This window comes from Pseudoliparis swirei, chromosome 19 (assembly GCF_029220125.1).
Source record: "Pseudoliparis swirei isolate HS2019 ecotype Mariana Trench chromosome 19, NWPU_hadal_v1, whole genome shotgun sequence".
Taxonomy (NCBI): domain Eukaryota; kingdom Metazoa; phylum Chordata; class Actinopteri; order Perciformes; family Liparidae; genus Pseudoliparis; species Pseudoliparis swirei.
The window spans coordinates 17512472-17536162 of NC_079406.1; the positions used below are offsets into that span (position 1 = coordinate 17512472).

General features: G+C 41.7%; 1 protein-coding gene across 4 annotated transcripts in view; it reads left to right on the plus strand.

Moving 5' to 3' along the window:
* ccdc88b (coiled-coil domain containing 88B) overlaps positions 1–17358 on the plus strand; it is a 39865-nt gene extending 22507 nt beyond the window's left edge. For all 4 annotated transcript variants that reach the window (XM_056439974.1, XM_056439972.1, XM_056439971.1 and 1 more), the window contains 9 exons: positions 1273–1434; positions 2438–2715; positions 2908–3051; positions 4673–4859; positions 8147–8292; positions 12673–12774; positions 14155–14306; positions 16231–16578; positions 16916–17358. In XM_056439974.1, coding sequence (XP_056295949.1) covers positions 1273–1434; positions 2438–2715; positions 2908–3051; positions 4673–4859; positions 8147–8292; positions 12673–12774; positions 14155–14306; positions 16231–16578; positions 16916–16983 — 1587 coding nt within the window. In that variant the 3' untranslated portion in view covers positions 16984–17358. The remainder of the gene's footprint in view (positions 1–1272; positions 1435–2437; positions 2716–2907; positions 3052–4672; positions 4860–8146; positions 8293–12672; positions 12775–14154; positions 14307–16230; positions 16579–16915) is intronic.
* The last annotated feature ends 6333 nt before the right edge of the window (positions 17359–23691 follow it).

Consider the following 23691-nt stretch of genomic DNA (forward strand, 5'->3'; position numbering starts at 1 on the left):
GAAAGTAATAAAAGTAGAAGTATGCTCTGTGATTGATTTGCTATAAGATTATTAATAAGGCACATTGTACTGGTGTAGCTGTTCGAGGTGTATAATTAGTTAGTTTAGTTCAGTGGTTCCCAACCTGGGGGTTGGGCCTCCACCTCAGGGGTCACAATATCCATCTGTGTGCAATACGATGAGAAAGAAGAAAAATGATGAGACGTGTGAAATATTATGAATTATTGAATATTTTGGAGATGCTTTCACCTCTTTGGCCTCACACTAAAATATAATGAAACTGTTTGAGAACTTTTGATGTAAATGTTTCTTCAACGAAACAACTCGTTTGAAATGTGACCACCAGTAACTGCTTTTTCTGTAAGAGGTTACATGCTAAAAAAGACTGACTCTTAAACAATGTATTGTATTTTAGAACCTCTTCATATATTAAACAGATATATAACTAATAACTGTCGCTTCCAAATAAGTTAAGTAGAGTAAAAAACATATTAATTTGCTCTGAAATGTTGTGGATTAAAAGTAGAAAGTACTTTAAATGATGCTTTACGCAACTGACATTGGAAGACAAAACCTGTGAAGTAAAAAAATGTAATCTAAAGGAGCCAGAGAAAAAAGGAGCAATCCCCACTGGTAGGAAATATGTAAGAATTGTAAATGAAAGAAAAAGCGCTACTGCACTCCAAAACTGAGCTCCAGACCCTCCAGATGACTCACACATGAAGTGTGTTGTTGCCTTGCCAGTACTTGAATTAGTTTGAAAAAAATTCAATTTAAATTCACAATGTTTCGTGGGTGTAGAGCCGAGTTGTGGATGGCCTCAAGCTCTTCTTTGTTTTGAATAAAAACACCAGATTTTCTCCAGCAATTTAGCAAAATGCAACATTTACTATCCATTTCCCGCATATTGCTCAATCGACACTTCGAGCAAAGAACAAATATGTGTGCAGATTTTATGATTGGATCACAAATGTAAATGCAAAAATCTGGTAGAATATATTATTCATAAACAACATTTGTGGATTACAAATGTATATTTGATCTATTGTACATTTCTGCATAAGCACAAGATTAATTTCATCTATGTATAGATTGACTCAAATGTCATAAAGCTGCTAGACATGACGCTGTGAAAGGTCAGCTGCAAATTAACTTCAAATAATATGGATATTACGAGGCGCACGTGACGTCAAAGGTAGCAAAGCCCCCGACGCAGCTGCCTCTGCACGCGGCTGTGGACGCTCTCTCAGTCTGAATGTTTGCCTCCCTCAGAAAGCGGTGGCAGTTGCCGAACACGACGCGTTGCTGTTGCGGCTGTCTCAGTCCCAGGAGGCGTGTGAGCACCTAAAGGTGCAGCTGGAGGCTCTGCGCCGCCACTCCCTCAGCCTGCAGGAGTCCTGCACCAGGCTCCAGACACTCAACACCCAACTACAGGTGATCAAACACACAGATAGAGAACGCCAATATGGCTGAAATTATTTACTCAAATTGAAATTAAAGGATCATATTGGGTTATCAAATATGTACTACACCTCTTTTTACCTAAATAATTGGTAATTAATGGTGACACTATCTTGCATTACATTTTGACATAGCTTCAAAGAATGCATTACATTATTTGACTATTAGACTCCTTTATGTTGGGAGACACCATGTACTTTGCTTTGCTGGTGGCGGGGCTCTGTCTATGACAGTGTAACATCCTGTGTGCTTCCTGTGTACAAGACTTCCCTGTGTCCCCTGATTGTTCATTCCCTTCACCTGCCCTCAGCCACTCCTCTGCCTCCTGTATGATTGCAAGCCCCGCCCTCGTTGTTTCCACCTGTGTCTCGTTCCCCTGTATATTTAGTATGTGTCTACTCGTCGCTCGGTGACAGATAGTTATTGTAGTTCCCGTGTGGTGCCTCGCCATCCAGCCTGAGTTCCTCATCCTTGTGTGGCTTTTTGCTAGTAAAGAGAGTTTTTCACCTCTCCTTGACTCCTGTATTTCCCTCTGCTCCCGAGTCTCTGCCATTGCCCTCCGATACTTTACAGAAATGTGAAAGTCGGTTAGTCGGTTGCTTCGTCTCAATATGAAATGTGGCTTTAGATCTTCATGAAATTTGGTCACAATATTCATGTCCCAATCAGGAGGAATTGTAAACGCTTTAAATAAATCATGTGTTTAATAATCAAATAAAGCATGCTAACACACTAAACTAGACATACATGCTAAATATGTTAAAATCCTGACCTTATATTTTAGCTCAAACTGCTGTTGTGTTAGCGTCGGCTGACTTCAGATTTCAGTTGTATGCTTCACGTTGTACCTAAATTATTTTTTACGACAAGACGTCCTTGAAAATTACCTTATTGAGCAAGAAAAAAAGGTTTTCGTAGTAGTTTTGGTTTCTGATGTCGGCGCACATTTGATTTCTCTATTTCAAAACAAACACAGGTGGAGCAAGCATCCCGTAGCGCCCAGCATGCAGCAGTGTCGGCACGCTGCAGTGAGAGCGAGGCTCGGTGTGCGGCTCTGGAGGCCGAGTCCAGGGTGTGGGCGCGGGAGCGCGAGGAGTCGGTGGCCAGGATGGAGGCTCTGAGGCGGGACCACCATCGGATGACTGCTCTGCAGCAGCGGCAGGAGGTGGAGCTGGAGGAGCTGCTGGACAAACAATCTCAGATGAGGAGTAACAACCGCAGCCTGGAGGCTCAGCACAGGGAGCTGGAGGCCAGGTACAAACACACACTGACTGCATTCAATTAGATCCTAATTTATTTATTTAAATCCTAGTGAGGACATCCAGTTCCCCCAAGAACAAACAATCTGCACACAAATCCAATAAAACCACCTTTGAAAAAACACTCTCTCTTTCTGTCTTACCTTTTAAGACATAATTGTTTTTGTGTTGTGTTTGTAATCTCAAGATACAAAGAGCTGCTGGACGGTAAAGCCCAGGTGGATGAGAGAGAGCTGGAGATGAAGATGGAGAGAAAGGAGATGGAAGCAGAGGCCCAGAGGAGACTTGAGAGAGAACGAGAGCTGGAGAGGCTGAAAGAAGACAACGAGAGGTACCACATTCACTTACCAATCAGTACCACGTCGATGAGATCTGCTCACCCTTTCACTCCTCTCCTCACACCGCGTGCATGTTGCATTGACTATCAATCAGCAAGAGCATTAATATCTCTTTATGGAGCAAAACAGCAATTGGTTTGATTGAAATTGTACTTTAGGAATGCACAGAATGCATTATTTATTTATTTTACCTCTGTTTCTTGTCTTGATCATGTGTGTGCATTTAAGCCTGATTACATCTTATCTAGGGGGTGGTGGACACTTCATATAATGATGCTGATCATCATTATTATGAGATACTTGTGAACCATAATTAATCATAATCATTTTAATAATGACGTGATTGATTACGCTGACGAGGGGGTTATCAAGCTGGTAACAGGTTGACAGATGAAACATGACAAATTCTTATCATTAGTAACATATCAAAGGTCCATCGAATTAAACATTTTATTAGACCTGTTCAATACATCTAATGTTCTAGCTGAATTAGGTAGAATCTACATATATACATATACATACATTTCTTTTTTAAGTGGCTTTAGTCAGTATTTTCATAATCATAACGTATGAACTGATAAATGCGTGACATTGATGGGGGTTGTGATGAACTTACACTTAGCACCTCTCAGCTTTAAAGATATTTATCGTGAGTTTGAGCTCATTGTTTAGTGTTCCGGCAGCAACTTTACTGTTCTGGTTCACTTTAACGGCATTGAATGCAGCACGCAGCTGTTTTCATTAATATACACTCTAAATCCTACTGTACACTACTTGCTCAGCGCCCAACAGCAGACAGATCTAGATGGGGACTAGCTGATGAATGTAGTAGAGAATTCAGCAGCAGAAGAGCAAGGTATTTCCCTCAGGAGTTGGCGGAGACGAGTTATTATTGGACTTACACTAATCAGGCAGACAGATATACAACTCTATATGAAGTATAATTTTGCTTAGTAACTGCGGGATAATGTATAAATATGCAACGGTTTGCTAACTCTGTGTTTACCTTATTAATTTGGGGGTTTGGACCATTGGTTGGGCAAAACAAAGACATTTGAAGAGGTCACCACAGAGTCATTGTTTTACTATTTCCTTGCATTTTATATGATGTTTCATCAAATAATCAATAATGATGAGTCATTCATTGTATCTCTAAAGTAAAGAAGCAACTGATGTGTTTAATGCTGAGCTATGCTGCAAACTGGTTCAGTTTGAACTTAGCATAAAAAGTTATACTCCAAAACATTTTGAATCCACATTGGGAGTATTAAATGTAAGATGTTTAATAACTCAATATGCCCAAATTTCCCCCACAGTGATCATTCGAAGTTTCATCTAATCTCTCTGTAGTTCTTATTACAAAATAAAACAGAGGGATCTGCCTAAGCTGTAAGTTTTTGAAGCAATGGTCTAAAACTACTGCCTGGCCCTGTATTGTGTTCTTCAACCATTGTTTCTGAGACGATATTCAATTTATATGTTGGTTATTTTCTGGCTCTGTAATCACAATATGATATAGTGATGAGCTTCACTTACCAAACAAATGATACACAACCCTGTAGTGGATCACAGTGGCAGTGGTGAGTAACGCCCGCCTGTGTGTCGGTGGTTCAGGCTGCAGGCGCAGCAGAAGGACGGGTTGGCGTCCCAGGTGGAGCTGCTGGCTCAGGGCTCAGTGCTGAGGGCCGAGCTGAGCAACTCCCAGCTGGAGCGGACGCGACTGGAGGGGGAACTCAGCGGCCTGAGGGAAACCAACCAGAGCCTGGACCTCAGCAGCGCCCGCCTCACCAGCCAGTACCAGGTATTGACCTGAAACACAAAAATGCATTTACACACCTGCAGATACACACAGGTGATCTGCATTCAAGCTGCCAGCCGACCAATGACATGCAAAAAAGGGATTTAGTGCCTCAAAGACCGTCTTTATATTCAATAATACATTTAGTCAAAGCATTATTGGGCAATTAGACACGATGTATTAGCACTGAACTGCAGGTTTTAGAGAGTATTTTACATAGTTGTGGTCACTTAAAGCCCCATTATGTAGTTTTTCCCTTTTAGCGACCCCTTCAGTTTTTGAGGTATTTAACGTTTACTTCAGTGTCGTAAATACCCAGTTACGATAGATGCAGCCCGGTAGAAGCAATCCGGCGACTGTTTCTATTTTGGATTTATACCAACGGGCGGGATCACTAATAGAAGACTGCGCAGGAACACTGAACTGGCCCAGCACCTACCGGACTAGGGTGAAGTAGCGCGGGGATTGAACGCGGCGCCTCGCCACGTTTCCGCCTGGTCGGTCAGCTGTTTGCCGGCTTTTGGGGGGAGGGGTGTGCAGTCATTTACTTTTGTTTGGGGGACTGCAAAGACTTTGGGACTGTCGGGATCCGGGTATTATACTTCGTTTTGAGTGGGTTTGATTGTTTGTAGTGTATGTGTTCATTTTGGTGGCTTGCAGATGCATTGAATTTGATTTAATATAATAACATTTGGGTTTCCGCATATCGACTGTGTGGTTTTCTTTTACGACCATTTGAGCAGAGAGAGTTAACACCAGAACTCGCAGATCCGCCCATTCCCTTTTTTTTTGCGTATTGTACCTTTTCCCCTTGATTGAGTTGCTAAGGGCGAATGAAACAACATAACCAAAAGAATGACATTTAGTTTAGATGAAATACCGATCGCGTTTTCAGCATATATACGTTGTTTTCTAAATGTTTGAATGTGGAGTACGTGTGATCGAATACAATATTGTTGACAACACCAAAAAGCAACATAAAAAAGCTACCCTTATACTGGAGCTGCGAGCGTGAAGTGGCACTATATGACATTGCGTAATCACTGCCAGAAAGCAGGTCGAAGTACATCCGCCCCGGAGCGGGCGGCCCCAGAATCCTACATAGCGGAGTTATTTCCCCACAGACCCCCGATGGCAATGGCGGAGACGCAAATCGCCATATTAAAAGTCATTGTAGCGGCACAATTTTTTTCACGCTGTTATTTTAAGGTACAATTGTTACATAATGTTACTTTAAGGAACAGCTGTCGTATTACCAGCGGGGAACGGTGAGCGGCTGATTTCTAATGCTTGATTTAAAAATATTATTTCAGATTGACATGTCATAAAAATGATCTATTAGTCCAAACATAAACTGAATATAAAGTAGTCCATGAAGAGGAGAAGCATCTTTGCTTACTCTTCCGTGTAATGCTGTCAAACGAGCGCTGAATATTAAAAGTGTTCTTCAACCAATAAAGTCTGCGGTCATTTGAGGGGTTTAACAGGTGGAAATTGACTTCCTGTAAAAGAAGTCAACAAGCTGTTACATTATGCTGCTTCATCCAGCTGCTCATGAACCCTGAACCGAAAGCTAGTACAGGAGTTTTGTCGTGCAGATGTACACTACCGTTCAAAAGTTTGGGGTCACTTAGAAATGTCTTTATTTTTCAAAGAATAGCACTGTTTTTTCAATAAAGATAACATTAATCAAAAATACACTCTATACATTGTTAATGTGGTAAATGACTATTCTAGGTGGAATCGTCTGGTTTCTAATGAAATATCTCCAGAGGTGTATAGAGGCCCATTTCCATCAACTTATCACTCCAGTGTTCTAATGGTACATTGTGTTTGCTCATCGCCTTAGAAGACTAATATCTGATTAGAAAACCCGTGCAATTATGTTAGCACAGCTGAAAACAGTTATGCTGGTGATATAAGCTATACAACTGGCCTTCCTTTGAGCTTGAAGTTTGAAGAACAAAATTAATACTTCAAATATTAATCATTATTTCTAACCTTGTCAATGTCTTGACTATTTTCTATTCAATTTTCAATTCATTTGATAAATAAAAGTGAGTTTTCATGGAAGACACGAAATTGTCTGGATGACCCCAAACTTTTGAACGGTAGTGTATGTGAAGAAATGTAGAACAAGAAGAAGAAGCAGCTACACAAAAGCAATGCAAGACATACTTGGACCAGCCTGCTTTCTGGATCAGTGTCAGTTGACAATAACAATACCAACCTTTTAAAAGAATAGTTGGGCGTTTGGGGAAAATACAGGTAAGAGGAAACCCATTCTCATGTTTGTAATGTAAATATTTAGCTGGAGTCAGGTCAGCTTAGTTTAGCGTGAGGGGAAACAGTCAGGCTTTGTCTGAGTGTCAAAAAACCCAAACATGTGGCATACACGTTTGTCTGGGTCTGAGCAGGTTCTCAGGCAACCAGCAGAGACTGCAGGCCGTTACTGCACCTGGTGAAGCAATAGTTAAGCATATAATCATCTATAACATGTCAAATAGCTATTTTTACACTTTGGCTTTAGAGGTGCAGGTAGGAGGATGTCTTTACATTTGGACAGAACCAGGCTGGCTGTTTCCATCGGCTTTCTGTCTTTGTGCTATGCTAATTGCTAATAATAGCATCGCAGTTGAAGATGGGTGTGGTCAGACCAAGGGCAAGATGGAGGAATTGGGAACAAAATTACAAATAGGAAATTGTGAAGTTGCAGCCGTAACTTCTTGTGAGACTTAAAATGTTTGAAACTTATGTTAATAAGGATCGCCTGTTTTCAAAAATAATTTCCTTCACTCTTGATTTTGTGTGTTAGATTGTTATGTTAACTCTTGGACAGAATCTTCAGCTTCGTAGAGCAGCTGAGGGAATTATTTGGTAATTTGTGAAGCTGCCTTTCAGTCAGTCAGATGCTGAGCTCTCTGACCTCTCGCATCACTGTTTTTCGGGTTTCATTAAACAAGTTCGAGGTTTTTTTAGACCATTGCCCCGGCTATTCAGTCACCATATTTTGTATCTCTTTCAGTTGCTTTTGACATCTTGACACACTATGAAAGTCTTTAAAAATGCTTTCAAAGTTCTAACATTCAATACAGCCAACTACTTTTCAACTAATTTGAAAATTGTTTTGATATTTCTGCAGATTCATTGTGTGTTTTCTCTCTTCTACATTTACTATTATTCTCTACATTGATGGCGCTATGTGCTCTAACACATACATACAAAAACTAAATATTTCTAGCTTCCCAAACCATTTATTATGATTGACATTTTTGATCTTATGTGTGTAGCTGTTGATTCAGCTCAAGGGTAACATGGAGGAGGAGAACCGCCACCTAGCCGAGCAGAACCAGGGTCTGCTGAAGGAGAACCGGGCCTTACTGGAGCAGAGCCTGGAGCGCCGAGACCAGCACTACTCGCAGCAGAGGGAATACCAGTCAGTAAACACACACACACGCACAAAAAGCCTTTCTCAGCATTAATGTGCAGGTACTTATGACATAATTTTCCTTAAATTACATTGCTATAAAAACAATCATATGTCTTTCACAATAGTGGTCATGGACCTTGCAATTAACTGCTGAAGGTCCAATACCCATGACATCGTAGATGATCTGTGACTCCACCTGCCTTATAACAAATGTTGAGGCCAAATGGCCGTGCTCCGTCCACGACTCCAGAATATTGTAGAACAGTTTAAGGTGGACTCATGAGAAGAATAGAGAGAATTATACACAATTTCTTTAATGCACACATACATGTGTATACACATATGTACATGATACAGAAGGGCATACAGGACATATAGCCTCATAAATATCTATTACTTCGTATCAATTAGATACTCTTTGGGCTTGTTTTTATCTACTTATTCTGAAAGATCATTATTTTCACGAGCAAGATCTCATTGGATGATGCATTCCATTAAGCCGAATGCCAGCAGGCATTTTTAAAGAAATATAATCAGATTGATTGAGGTGATGAGGCAGTTAAAATTAGCCGATACATTTTGCCAACACTTATGCTGCATTCACACCTAAAGTGTTGAGAATTTTTCGTGCGAGTAGATTCCAGACAGTCAATGCACGGACACAAATGGATGCGAATAAAGCGGATTGTCATCCAGACAGTCTTGAAATTCACGGAGCTGTGTGAGCCTACAGATGATGTCATGTATAAATATAGATACATGACATTAATGTTAAGAAACCAAACGCTAGGGCGTTTGATGTACCGACGTTTGTGGGATTTCCACAACAAGTATAAAGCAATAATAGTGGTTACTTCTTCCATGGTGGATGGCGGAAATTATAACTGTTTTCACAGAGATAAGCCACGCCCCCTCTCCAGCACGCGAATGAAGCTAATGAAGCGAATGAATAAATCACAAATAGTCCTTTGAGTAAACTCAGGCGAGTAAAGCGTTGTGAATATTTATGTGAGCATTACCGATACTTGACGAGTCCTTGCAGCGGTGGTGGTGTTAGATTTTGCTATTATTATGGTCTGGAATTCCTCATATGTGTTCATGATCGTCTCCTGCTCGTCAGCGGAGAGAAAAGAGGCTCTTTCTTTGAGTTTATTTGCCATGCTGCCATGTGCTGTTAGAAAATCATGGATTCTGTGATCAACGCTTCCCCCTCTTGAAGTAGGACGGACACGCGCAATCATCCTGATTACTGAAGTCTGGTTCGAATTAATGCGACACTTTGAGCACGGATCAGCCTTTAAGAAACCGAGAATTTAAGCTGGCTAATAGGACATTTGATCGACTGAGATGAACCACGTATGAGGAATGTGGCCCATATAATTTGTTTTGTTTGTAATTACTGACAACACCGAATAACTGAAAAAAGAAGCATATTGACGAAGACATCAGTTTTCTCATAAAAAAAACATTTAAAGCTGTTGTTCAAATTAAGCTAAAGTAATGTGTGTTACAGAAAACACTATTTGTTAACATTGTAAGGAGTAACAGTCTGTCTTCATATCCAGGACAGAAAAGCACTTGTTTAAATGTTTGAGACTGCGAGACAACAATTTCACAGTCCAACAACAGTCAGCAGTCGTCCTTTTAAATGACTAACAGACTGGTGACAGATTATTCCAGAACTAATAGGGAGCAGCTGAGTGCTGGTTTCACCTTTTAACTATAATGAGCCACATTTCTCACAAATTAAATTTTTTGGCAGCTTCATTTTAAGCTTCCTTCTTGAAAAGATCTGTTTTATTCAAAGGTTTCACATTCGGAAATAAGTGAGAGAAAATGTAACTGTAAACATTGCACATTTTAATTAATTAGCCAATCACGCAGACGCCTTTAATGGTGGAGTCAGCAATTCGGGAGAAGGCTATTTTAATATACTGGGTTTACCGTCCCTCTCGCTGCCTTTCTTTTGTACTAGTCTGACTCACTGTATGCAGACTGTGGCTGTACACCCGCCATTGGCCGGATATTTCATGCAGCGTTCCCCCCTTCTGCTATCTCCACTATCGATTTTCAAGGGCATTGGTTAAAAAGAATAAATTCAATTCATTGCATTTTTACCCTCCTATGTAGAGCTGGACCATTCTCCAGAATTGACAGCGCTGTGGAGGTCTGAATGCATGACTACCGATCCTGTGCATGAGCGCTGTGTTTCTGATTGGATGGAATAGTTTGTTGGTTTCCCAACAGCTAGGGCTGTGGATTGTTATTAAGTGCAAACAGCTAGCACAGAGGAGATGTTGTCTGCATTTGATACAAATTGTATTGGATTAAAATAGCTCTACTCCTTATCAGCACAGTTGTCATAATAAAAAAGAAATTACACAAAATTACAGAAACAACAAATCCTCATGGCATGCTGGGATAATGGGATAAACATCATAATTCAGTATTCAAGATGGAAGAATCTTGGGTTTGTACCTTTATTGTGTTATGATATCACTCCACAGACAAACGGCATGTGTACTAGAGAAATATAGTTTTATATTAAGAAGACCTTAGGGTAACCTTTATGTTGCTGAATACTAAAGTCCCCCTGTGGAGGTTGTGACCGCTACATGAAGTGAGTGTGAGTGGGTTCACATTGTGCTTGTTATTTACAGGAGGTTATACAGTATAGTATATGCATGAGCAAGAGCACACAATCACAATATTTACCTACAGTTGGCATTAATGCACCAAGACATTTAGCAATGCGCCAGGAAAATACAAGAGGAAACTAACCAGCTAGAAAACATGGATTCAATTATTCTGGTTCCAAAATAATAATAAAAGGACACACAAAACATTTCGGCGACTGCGTCAGTGGTTAGCAGGTCTGTCTTTCAAGTGTTGGAGGTTCAATCCTTGCCCTAGTTGATGTGTCCTTGAGCAAGACACTTAACCCTGAATTGCCCCCTGTATCTCTGTCTACGGTGTATGAATGTAACATGTAAGTTGCTTTGGATAAAAGCATCAGCTAAATTAAATGTAATTGTAATTGGTTAGAAACAATAACCATAACTTCATCTAGAAGACAACATATACACAACACCTTCTTTCGTAAAAGAAGGTTGAAAGTCACACTTCACAGACGTCTTGGCCCCGTGCCTTAGTCTTGTGCTTATTTTCAGTGTAGAAGTGTCTGACAAAATATATTCAAGACCTTGGTAAGTGCAAAAGACAGTTTAGGTTGTTTACTTTACAAAACCCCCCTTGCTGTGAGTGACGCAGGGCAAACGATGCAGTGGCTTTGCCCTTCCAAACCTAATGTTGCAAGAAATGTTGTGAATTCAGTGGGCAAATATGTGAGGAGGCCTCATAAGCTTTCATGAAATAATTTGAGCTGGCCTTCAAGAGTGCTTCATCAAACTAAACTTATTTAATACGTCTGATCCTGATTGACCGCCGGATAAACGCTTCGGTTTGTAGCTGATGCACGTCCTGAGAATTTGAAACAAAGTACAGAAAGATGACCAAACCCAATGTCTACATTATTAAATTGGTAAACATTCAGTGAACTGAACTTTCCATTCCATCCATTCCATTATCAGAACCGCTTATTCAATTTAGGGTCGCAGGACGCTGGAGCTGATCCCAGCTGACAAGGGGCTAAGGCATGTTACACCCTGAACAGGTCGCCAGTCCACCGCAGAGCACAGATAGAGAGAGAGAACCATTCACACCCAAGGCCCATTTAGAGCCAATTAGCCTGAGCTGCATGTCTTGGGACTGTGGCTCCTAAAATGCTTAGAATAGGTTAAATGCCGACGTGTATGTTCCAGCATGTATAAGACTATCCCAGTAAAATTTAAGTTAGCATTTGAGAATGTGCGCTAAACACGAAGCACACCTAAGACTGATGGGCTGACCGGACAATGGACCAGAAGATAGCATGGATACAAATACACACAGGCCTCAATACTGACCGCTGCTCACCTCTGACCTTCCTGATCTTTTCCGCTCGTAGCTGTGTGTCAGTAACAGGCGGTCAACTCACAGCAACTTTGGAGTCTGTGTTTTTTTTCCCGCTCTGTCTTTTTATGCAGCATGCAGCCTATTCATCAACGTCCTTCTTTATGATGCAGCTTTAACCCTGAACACTCACCAGCAGCCCATTAACATGAACTTCCACACACACACGGTCTCTTTTCTGATCTGCTGGTGTAAAAAGAGTCCAGCTCAAACAGCACGGAAAGCTCCATTGCTCAGTTTCCAGGAACGGGCAGATTCTTCCGCGTTACGTACCCACTTTGAGGATAATCCCATCAATTTGTACGGATAATGAATGCATGAAATTAATCAAACGGACTCTCCTCCTCAGCTGATTCTTCATGTGTTTTTCTTCAGGGAGAAGCTGAGCGAGCTCCGTCGGGAGAAGCAGAAACTGGTGGAGAAGATTATGGATCAGTATAGAGTCCTCGAGCCCAGCATGCCAGCCAGCAAAACCAAGTACTGTATACACAAATATAAATATATATATACACACATCTGTACATCTCTACAACACATTATCCCTGCAGAAGGCAAGTGCTCACCCAAAGAAAATAAATGCAGTGCCGTGCATATGCAGTAGGACGTTACAACATGAACTGATACAAAACATTTAATTTAATTTCTTATATTTCCTCCGCCCCATTAGGTATGGGCAATATATTAGTTTACACCACGTTCACCCCAGAGTCAACGAGTTACGGTGCCATCAAAACCTAAACACAGGATTTCATTTGGATTATTTGTTTTCTAATTCATTGTTGCCATTTCAACATTTTCATTACCCTGAGGACAGTTTGCTAGCTGCATGCCAAAAAGACAAAATATGTCAATACTTTGTCCTTCAGTTTACTATTTTATTCTTCTTCACTCTCTGTGTTATGTTTGTGTTGGACCCTGAGAAGTGTCAGTCTCCCAACGGTGTTGACTTTGAGCTAAATGTTTTGGATTGCTACCTGGATACGATGCAACCATTTGGTTTGAGAGACACTGGATGTGTTGTTGCCCCGTCTTTGTTTTTCTCTTAAGATGTTATGTAAATGTTATTTTGCACATGTAATTGTTAAAAGAAGGCTTCCTGTGTTTAGGTTAGATGTTAAGGTTTTAATACTTTCGATAAAAAGCTTCTCGTGTACAGTCTATATTCCTCATAACAGAAGGTTTATTTTCCCTTGCACTGTGTTTCCTTTCATCTCTAAACCCCTTGGTTTCTTGTAAGTGCATCATGATCCAATCTGTGAGGACGATTTCTTCCTCTTCCTCTTCCCACACCATAAAAGAAGGAGGAAACCACTTGTGGTGCTCTCATGAAGGCTTGTTTCCAAAGATGCTTCAGTATGAGAAAATAAATTGGTAAACTGACGTGCAGCTATTTCACTTCATAAGTTGTTTAGCCTCAATTCGCAGAATTCATTTTGAGGAAGCGGCTTTCGTTGGCCAGCTGGCAACCAGTTTGTACCACAAATGAAAATGTAATAATTAGGATTGGTGGGTACAAATTATCCAAGTCTCACAGAATTGCATTTTCTCCCTAGTTCTTTGAATGAATATGGTAATGACATTTTAATTATAACATTTCCGAGTTGATTTTCTTGACATCATGGTACAGAGTGTATTCGCTGGCACAATAAATGACAGTTGGCTGGCTCCTTCAGGGCCATTTTATTCTCATTTTGAAAACATGCAGCCCTTGTTACACTTCGCATCGGCCAATGGTTTTCTGAAAAATCTGGGTGTTGTGCGCGAGTGTGCACACACTGACACACACTGACACACACTGACACACACTCCGAGCTCATCCCTCTTTGTAAATGGTCCCTGTCCTCTGTGTCCTCGTAGGAAATCTAACTGGATTGCGGACAGGATGAAGAAGCTAATCAAACCCCGGGGAGGAGGAAGAGGGGAACGCGCCCTCTTTACGGCCATGGGCAGCGTGGAAAACCTGTCTGACAGCACTGAATTCACATCAGACAAACACACACCTCAGCCTGGTGAGACCACACAGACACACACACACGCAGCCCAGCACACTAACTCTCTTTCTCTCCCTCGCACACAAACACCAGCCGACTGGTTTCATCAAAGATATGCTCACATGCTCGCCCCATCAAGCGAGGCTACAGGCATGCATACAAATCATCTCATGACTACCAAGTGTGGTCGGCATTGATACCACTCTCTTCTCGTCAGATCTCTCCCTATAGAGTGCCAAGGCTTTCTCTGCTAACCACATGTTGAAAGGAAAATATTCACAAGACTTCAGCCTCTTTTAATGCACCTTGACAGTGGAATGCATTTCACTCGCTGAGAGACTCTCTGCAGACATTTTCAAAGCTAAACTTGAAGCTCAAACCTGCATTCATGTTTTCTCTCTTTTTGTCATACTGTCGGTGTCCTCATTTGATTAGTTTGTTCCTCGCATTGTATTTTATATTATCCACCCGGAAACCCAGCGCTCTAAATTGTGTGTCAGGACCGACACCGAGAGGCCTGGCTCTTTCCGTTCCTCAACAAGAGGACGGGTGGGTTTTATTGAGCCTGTTTCATGACGGACTCGATCTCTCATCGACTCTCCCGAGTGGAAGAAAGAGAAAATCTAAAGATGATGCATGTAGCAAACACACTGTATATCACTGTTGAAGATAATGTAAATCCCAGTTCAATTGCTCAAGATAAATAATATGTTTTGTAAGAAGACATTTTTCACTCTTCCTATTGTAGATCTTTGAAGTGACATTTGCCACAATTTAAACATTTAACCCTGAAACAAACCCGCTTTATGGGGGGTTAACTTGACCACTGGCCTCAGGTTGCAGCTGGTGTTCCAACAGACTGGGAGCCAGTGAGTTCTTCCAGCAGTTCTTTATCTCATTAAACCAAGTCAGAACTTATGAATAATGTCAATTATCTCAATTTGATATAATCTACTGTTAAATATGTTAGGATCGCCTTTTGGAATATAAAGATCAGGCTTCTATTCATGTTAAGCTGTTAAGTTAACATTATTTAAATTCTCTCGAAATATGTACTTCATAAAATATGTATGCATTTGAATCTACTTCGGAATATAATCTAAACAGCACTGTTTATTAATTTAAAACCATTATGTAGGCATGTTTTCAAAGTAGCATTTTTAGCAATTTAAATGTGAGCGTCATGAATTTAATTGTTATTTGAAAGGCCTTATTGTCTAGGAAAAGGAAGGCTTGGTTTCTACCTTTCAAATATATCCCTACATCCAATTACTTTCCAAAATGTTTTGGATGCATCCAGGAGGAATTGCAGTTGACAAATGTATGGATAAAAACTCAGTGTGCTCGGAGCTACATCAATGTACTTTACAAAGCATGTTCCCTTTATTGTTTGTGTACATTTTAGAATTGCTAAATAGGGGGTTTATAAATAAGCACTTATTGATTTTACAGAGCTTTTCTACATCACATTCACAAACTCACAGAATGATGGTCGGCAGGGCTGCCAGGCCATCAGGAGAACATTGTCTGGGTCTAATGTGTTGCTCAAGGACACGACAACAAGTGGACAAGATGGGCCAGGAATTGAACAACAAACCTTGTGATTAGTGACGGACAAGCTCTCCCACCTGAGTCACAATTATTATATATCACGAATACATTTCGGCATCTTCCATCGTCGCAGTCCCTGGAACTGCATTTCCATTGGAAGAAAAGTAGAGTGCCCTCCTGGCTTGTGCTTTAAAGCGTCAGCAGATTTGTCCCACCTGGTGGCACACAGTGAATAATTTAGCACAGAAGAAGACAAATGTTGAATACCATCATTGATTATCATTTCATCTCAGCGTTAAGGAGACGATCATTTACTGATGTCAAAATGTTAACATGACTACCATGGTCTTTCTATGCACATCAACTTTGAAGTGATTTCATGTCGTTTCAGACCGCCGCAGTGCTCCAGTCTCTCCCTGTCCCATGAGAAAAGCTCCCTCCCAGACAGAGCTGGACATCTCGGCTCCCGGGACTCCAGCCACACACTCCGGCTCTGGCGCGCGTCGTAAGCTGGGATCCCGTCACGGCTGGGGGGGGCTTGGGTTGGCAAGAGGAGGCTCTGGAGTCTCCCAATCCTTCAGCCCCGGTGACCACCGGACGCCCCCTCGCCTGCAGCTGCACTCCAGCCAGAATATCTCTGCTGTCCTCTGGGAGGCACAGAGAGCCGAGACGAATACACCCCAGGCAGCAGACGCACTGTTGAGCAGTCAGGAGAGTGTCGAAGAGGAAGGCGGCAGAGGTGAGGTGGTAGAGTGCGACGAGGAGGATGCAGGATGTCTGTAGTGTTTAAAAAATGCCCATGCTAACAAGCCATTTAGTTAGTTATTCCTTAAAAGAAGAAAATAGCAAAATAAGTAAGAACATGCTGAGACTTTTCCTGATAGGATTTTATAGTTATAAAAAACATGAATGACTCGTTCAGGTGGATGTTTTTAAAGTGTGTGTTTGTGACTATGCACCGCATTGTGAAAGGTCTGTGGGCTGACAAGTTAATTCAAGCTTTCAAAATACAGCTAATATTATTTATAATAAAGCATGTATGCGCCTTTAATTCTGTGATCTTCTTTTCCTTCTAGAAAATCAACACACCACACCGGTGACGACGCCACAACGACCTGAGACGGAACAGCCGACTCTCAATTAAAGAACACTTTTTTTAATGTACTCCTGGCAAAATGTTTTGCTGCAGCTTTTGATACGTCGGACTATTTTAGATATGAGATCCTTCTGGTATATTTTTTATAGCCTACATGGATGAATACATCATTCTGGCAATAGTCAACATATCAGTTGATAAATTACATGAAAACATATTTGTTTTCTCTTCATTCATCTTTTGTGTGCTCATTTTATTATTATTTTATATTCACGTACTTCTATTAAGTATCTTTATCCCTGTTTTCTAACTGCTTGTTGTTTACCATTTCCTGCCAAAAGTTAACATCAGTGTATTATAACGAGCCTTCAGACTGTGAGCGCAATCCTCCTCGAACAAAATATACTTTTTATCTGGATCTTTTCCCAACCAAGGTGTTTTTGTGCCAAATTCCAACCATAGCGACTGTAGTTTATATTCCTTTTCACGCTCCATGTTAATTATTGACGTACAATATTATGTATTGATGTTTTCGGATATATTTCTTACCTTTTACTACATTGTTTTAGTGTCAGGGCTCCGTACTCTACATACAGACCCACACACCACGTGTGTGTGTGTGTGTGTCCCCACTAAAATACATATGCTTAGTGAAGACAACAGGAATATCAAAGTAGCTTTTATTACAACATGTATTCTTGTTTTCAAGTCAGTGCTAGAAGTGCTTCATCTTGTCTTCCATAAACCTTTTATAGGATTAACAAACACATTTGTTTTTAGTCCTTCTGATCGATCACATCCTCCCTAAATTGACAAACATATTCAATATCAACTTTGACATACCTAATAAAGGTGCCACAATAATTTATTTAAGTAAGGAACCTAAAAAGGATTAAGTCATCTGCAGTCAGAATATTGCAGGAAGAGAAATAAATAAATACATCTACGATTGAGGTGCTGGTAACTTCAAGATCTGATCCGTGTACAGCGGGATGAACATGGAGAAAGCCGTCCATCGGGCTCACATATGGCTATAAATCCCATTATATTTTAGGATTCCTGTATAAATCAAGTCATTGATCTAATGCAGGGGTGGGCAAACTTTTTGACTTGCGGGCCACAATCGGTTCTAAAATGTGACAGAGGGGCCGGGCCAGGAGCATTTGGACACGCAATGTAATTTATTAAACCTGGAGATTGCGTCTGATTTTTATACATTTCAATTGAAGGTGCAAAGTTAAAGAAAATGACATTTACTGGAAAAAGATCAATGGAAGCACTTTCAACATTCAAAACATATTTTTACCCAACGAAATAATCAAGCTCAATAATTTCTATTTGTTTTAAACCCCACAAAATAATGGACGGATTGTCTCAGCACTCTATATAATGAGGCACAATTGTCCTCAGGTACAAGTGGAAAGAGAAAATATGGCCCTAAAGCTGAAAATTGAAGTTCGATTTTTAAAAATTCTTCATATCTCTTCTGAAACCACACCTTTAATCATGTGGACCAACTGTTTTGGTGTTTGAAATTGGTTTACCAAAGGTCATAGGTTCACAAAAGCAGTGAAATATCTGAATACAATGCTAGATACATGTAAATAAATGTGGAAAACTAAATGAGTTATCGTTTTGAGTAAAAATGATGTGGTCCGTCACACATTCACCAAAATGATAAAGATGGGACTGAGAAATTACTTCATATTGCAGATAAATCTTCATGGGGTGTGTGCAAATAAAAAAATGACCATTACATTTTTTTTTCTTCAAATAAATATGTATTGTACATAAATAAAATAAAACTACATTATATACATGTTGAAAACAGAACACAACTATTGGCACAGACTATTTACAATATGGCTTCACTATAATAACATCATGTCATCGTGTCATGCTGGTGGTCCTCCGGGGCACGAGACCTCTTTGCTGGCCGGGCAGGCGGAGCTGCAGGCGCTGGTGAATCCTCTCTGTAAAATACAATACTAGTCAGCACCGTGCACACGTTACGGACACCGTGACGGGACACGTAACGTGTAGTAAAGACTCTTACCCGGTCCAAGTGGCTCTCTTCTGGCTGCGTGTTCCTCCTCGTGGCTCCGCAGCTCCTCCGGAGGTTCCGCGCTGCTCGCCAAAATCACTGCGGCTGTTTCTAAATGAGCCTCACCTGTGTGGTGGGCGGGTCCTTTGTGATTTACTGAGTGTTCATTGGTTGGTTTTTTTGCAAAATGTTGACAGACAAACGGATTGACAAATCATGGTGAAGGGTTTCGTGTGACGAGTACTTTCCGCGCCAACGCACACCGGAAGTAAACAAAGCTGCGATTTGGACAAATTCGGCGGGCCGGATTAAAAAGCCTAACGGGCCGGATGTGGCCCGCGGGCCGTAGTTTGCCCATGTCTGATCTAATGGAAAAGGATCTGCAATACTGCCTTCATGAGAACCCTCTTTAACTTCTTACACTGTCCACCAAATGGTGTCAGTGTGGAGCCGGCCAGGCCTCTGCCGACAGACAGGCACAGACAGACCGATGGAGAGGAGAGAATTAGCATGCAACTTTGTTACGTCCCGTGACTGAGACGGCCCTCTTTCAGGAAGAGGGTGGAGCTATCTCTCTCAGTTCTGGTACGCCTGGAGTACCACCACCTGAGAGGGATCACCTAACCCGCAGACGGGGCTTATATACACCCTGACTCAGTGTTTCTATCGCTCTCTCTCCACCTCTGAGCTGTGACCATTCTGTGGTATGGTGCCGAAGTGTTGGCCACCATTTGTATTTTCGGGTCAAGCTTGTAGGGGTTCTCTGCCATTTTTGTTGTGTCAGTTTTCTCCTGTTTTGTGGTCAGACAGGGAGCTTAGTATTGTTTTTCCTTTCTTCAATGGTAGGTCAGTGGTATCTTTTGATTTCTAGTTAGCATTGTGGTTTTGTTTGTTGTGTTGGCCTTGGAGACCCTGACGCCTATTTTTCCTGTTGCTTTGCTTCTGTGTTATTCGGCCCTTCGTTAAACCTTTAACTGTGAAATAAATCTTCCATATTTTGTTCAAGTATTTAACTTTATTATTTGCCTCCTTTGTTTCCCCCTTAGCTGTATCCCTTTTTGTATGTTGCGGCCTGTGCATCCCTAGTTAACCGAGAGGCCGTAACACACTTTCTAAATGAGCAGACCTGAGAGTTGATCATGAAGCCAAAGGGCCCTCGTAGAAGACGGGCAGCTTCCAAAGAGCTCCTTGCCTCCCAGATTACAGCGAGGTTACGGCAGTATTTCCACTTGTTTTTGAGTGTTAGAGTGCGGAAGATGACACTAAGATAATGGCAGGCCGTAGTGCCGTCTCTAAAGCCAGCGCTCCCCAAACAGACATCCTGAATTATGATTTGCAAATGACAAATGGGTCGCTAATACAATTCATGAATTATGTAGTTGTCATGGTGACATTAATAAAGAAGCAGGCCCCTTCTCTCGGCTGGGAACATCGTGTTTGTGGAATTGAGATGCATGACGGGGGTCACCGAGCCGCCTGAGTGAGCGCAGGGCAACGCGAGAGCAAGATATTGGTGCTGCCAGTCACTCAGAGGCTTATTATGAGAGCAATGCAACAATCACACGGCTTGAGGCAGACAGGCAGACAGGCACACCGGCAGACAGGTAGACAGGTAGACAGGCAGACAGGCAGACAGACAGACAGACAGACAGACAGGCAGACAGGCAGACAGCACCCACGGACAAACACTGGAGGTGAGAGACCTCTACACACCATGGCCGTTGTTTTTGTGCATTGGGTTTGTACACCAATATAATTTGTTGTCATCAGAACTGTTTTAATACGCTGCAAAAAAAAGAGGCCTAATTTCTTATTGCAGCAAGGTATATATTTTTGACCTTTTAACCCCGCGAAGAAAGGCATCACCTAATCAGTTTGTGCATAATGGATGTGTTCAAGTGCCGGAGTGCAAACTGGACCCTTCGTAAACTCAGAGTGCAGCATTCGGTTATTCAGAGCACCACGCTGACGAGGGCAGTGAATGTGTGAACGTTATTTGTCTGTCTTACAGAAGCTTCGGCTAAACAACAATGTCCCTCAGACTGAAGCTGCTCTGGGTCAATGTGATCTTAGTACTTGATCCCTTCTTCAAACCGTGTGTTGAAAAAGTGCTGCAACTCGCATCACTGCTGGTATGAATAGTTTTTTATGCTAAATATTTGCAGGTGAGTAAATTGCATTTGTGTGTTGTTTATTTGTCCAAAGGCATAACATAACTTTGTGGTGACACACAAAGTGACCCACCCACGTTATCAATACATTCTTAAAGAGGGGCACTTTGAGGAGGATGAATAAAAAAGGAATGCGATTCATTTGCAATTTGACCATATTTTTAACAGGATGTCTCACTGAAATAAACCAGTATTATCTTTTTTTTAAAGGGGGTTTGTTTCCCTGCTGAAAGCATAACAAGCAGCAACACAGTATCAGTCAAAAAAAGCCTCAGAGAAAAAAAAGAATGAGAGAAAAGTCTTGGCACAAAATGAGTGATTAAGTGCCACCTGTGATTCCTAAAGGGATGAATGATGGATGGTTGCCTTGGTTGTCATCATGGTTGGATCTCAAGAGTCTGCTCAGCTGCTTAATTATTGAGCACCTGAGGGGTGTGACGCTATCAGCGAACATCAATTTCTCAACCCTCCTTTTCAATGATTTTTGCCTTCCTCCTTTTCTAAAGACTCTCTCTCTCTCTCACTCACACAATCAAGGTCACTCTTTCTTTCTTTCTTCCCAAGAAAACTCTTCACCTCTGTAGCCCATGTTTATTATTAATAATAATAATAGATTTCGAGAGTGCTTTTCATTAAACTCAAACACACTTTACTTTAAGTAAAACTGACCATAAAAACACAGCGTTAATCACACATTGAAATCAGTTCTAAAAAGACAAGTTTTTATTTGGGATTTAAGTGTGAACACAGTGGTTTAGTCTCAGATGTGTGTGGTGAGTTACAGGCGGGGGGAGCCGCGATGAAGAAGTCCCAGGTCCAGTACTTGGTCCCGATTGGTGGAGACAGGAGGTTGGCATTAGAGGAATGGAGGCCGTGGGAAGGAGTGTGGTGCTGGAGCAGGTCGGCGAGGAAGGAGGGGGCCTGATTCTGGAGGGCTTTGTGAGTGAGGAGAAGAACTTTGAATTGGACCGGTTGTGAGACGGGGAGCCAGTGTTCTGGAGGACAGGTATGACGTGATCACGGGAATGGGTGAACAGACGATCTGTTCTGAGTTCTGGATGCGCTGGAGTTTATTTTAGGACGTTGGATGATGTGCCACAAAGAATTATGTTGCAGGAGTAAATAGTGGATGTAATGACAGAGGATGAAAGAGTGTAGGCAGCAGAGGAGGAGAGCGATGGGCGGGAACGATACTTTGAGGTGGACAAAGGCCGTCCTGGTAATCTGATGAGATGCTTGAAGGAGCGGTTGCTGTAAAAGACATTTTCTACACATATTTGCGATGTGTGTGTGTGTATCTTTCCTCATCACCCTCCTCGACCCATTTGCCAACAGTCCTTGCTTAAGCTATCAAATTGGATCAAACTCCATTAATGCATGTAGCATGTAGAATAACTTTATTGTTTAGTACAAGGCCTTCATTCACAAGCTAACATGTGTTGTTCTCAACAATAAAATTCTTCTATGTTCTACAAGTGTTGCTGGAGTCTGTTTTCCTTCTGCACATTGGAAGTAGCCGACATTGTGCCAGAAACCCCCCCGTTGCTTCTATCAAATTTGAATGTTTTTTCTTAAGAGCCTCCAAAAACCTCGCTTCAACCACTTAGTCCACGAACTGAACAGGCTAGACATCCTAAATACTTCGAGATGCAGTAGATTCTGTTTAGTCGTGGTTCTTTCCACTAAGAAGAATCTGTTTAACTATTATCCTCATCCAAATCCATGGTTTTTTTACGTCTCCCAGACTCGTTTCTGCCGTCTGGCTGATCAGAACTCAGTGCACACCACATAAACTTCATTTTTGGTTGTTGTTGGCGTTTTCTCCCGGCAGAGACACAGACGGCTTGGTGATCTTTGGTTGGTGGTGTAATTCAATTAATTATATTTTGCTCCAGGCTACAGCGGTGAGGGAGGGGATCATAGCGAGGGAAGATAATACAACTAGTCGGCAATAACAAGTGGAGTGGTTGTGTGCACACACCGGCTAACCCTGCAACCTCGTCTCCTCACAAAACTGTCAACATCTCTCTGCTTTCACCCGGCTTTTACTCAATGAGGTTAACCCAGAGGTGAGTCTGTTCATCTATAACTTCCCTTGTCTCCATGACTTCCTCCAGACTCCCCCCTCTCTTCCATTTCATCATCCCCTCTCTCTGCTTGGTTCTGGATCGCTCCTCCTCTCCTAACAGTCTGTCCCTGCTGCTCCTTCTCTCTCATGCACTCGCTCTCTCTCCTCTAGTGTATTAAGGGGCTTTGACGCTCTCAGTAAAAGCTGATTTATTCTCTTGGTGGTATCGATCGGTTTCTGCATTAAAGATTATAATTCATTACCCTGGCCCCTTTTAATACATTAAACACTCAAAATAAAAAATAAAATACCCCCCCCACCCCACCACCCAGACTTGCTGCGTCCCGAGGGTGCGGGAAAACACTCTTGTCGAGACGTCCGGCCTGTCGTCCTGGGCCCCAGAGCTCCACCTGTGTGTGTGTGTGTGTGTGTGTGTGTGTGCGTGTGTCACACTGACTCAGCCGTTGAGGTAC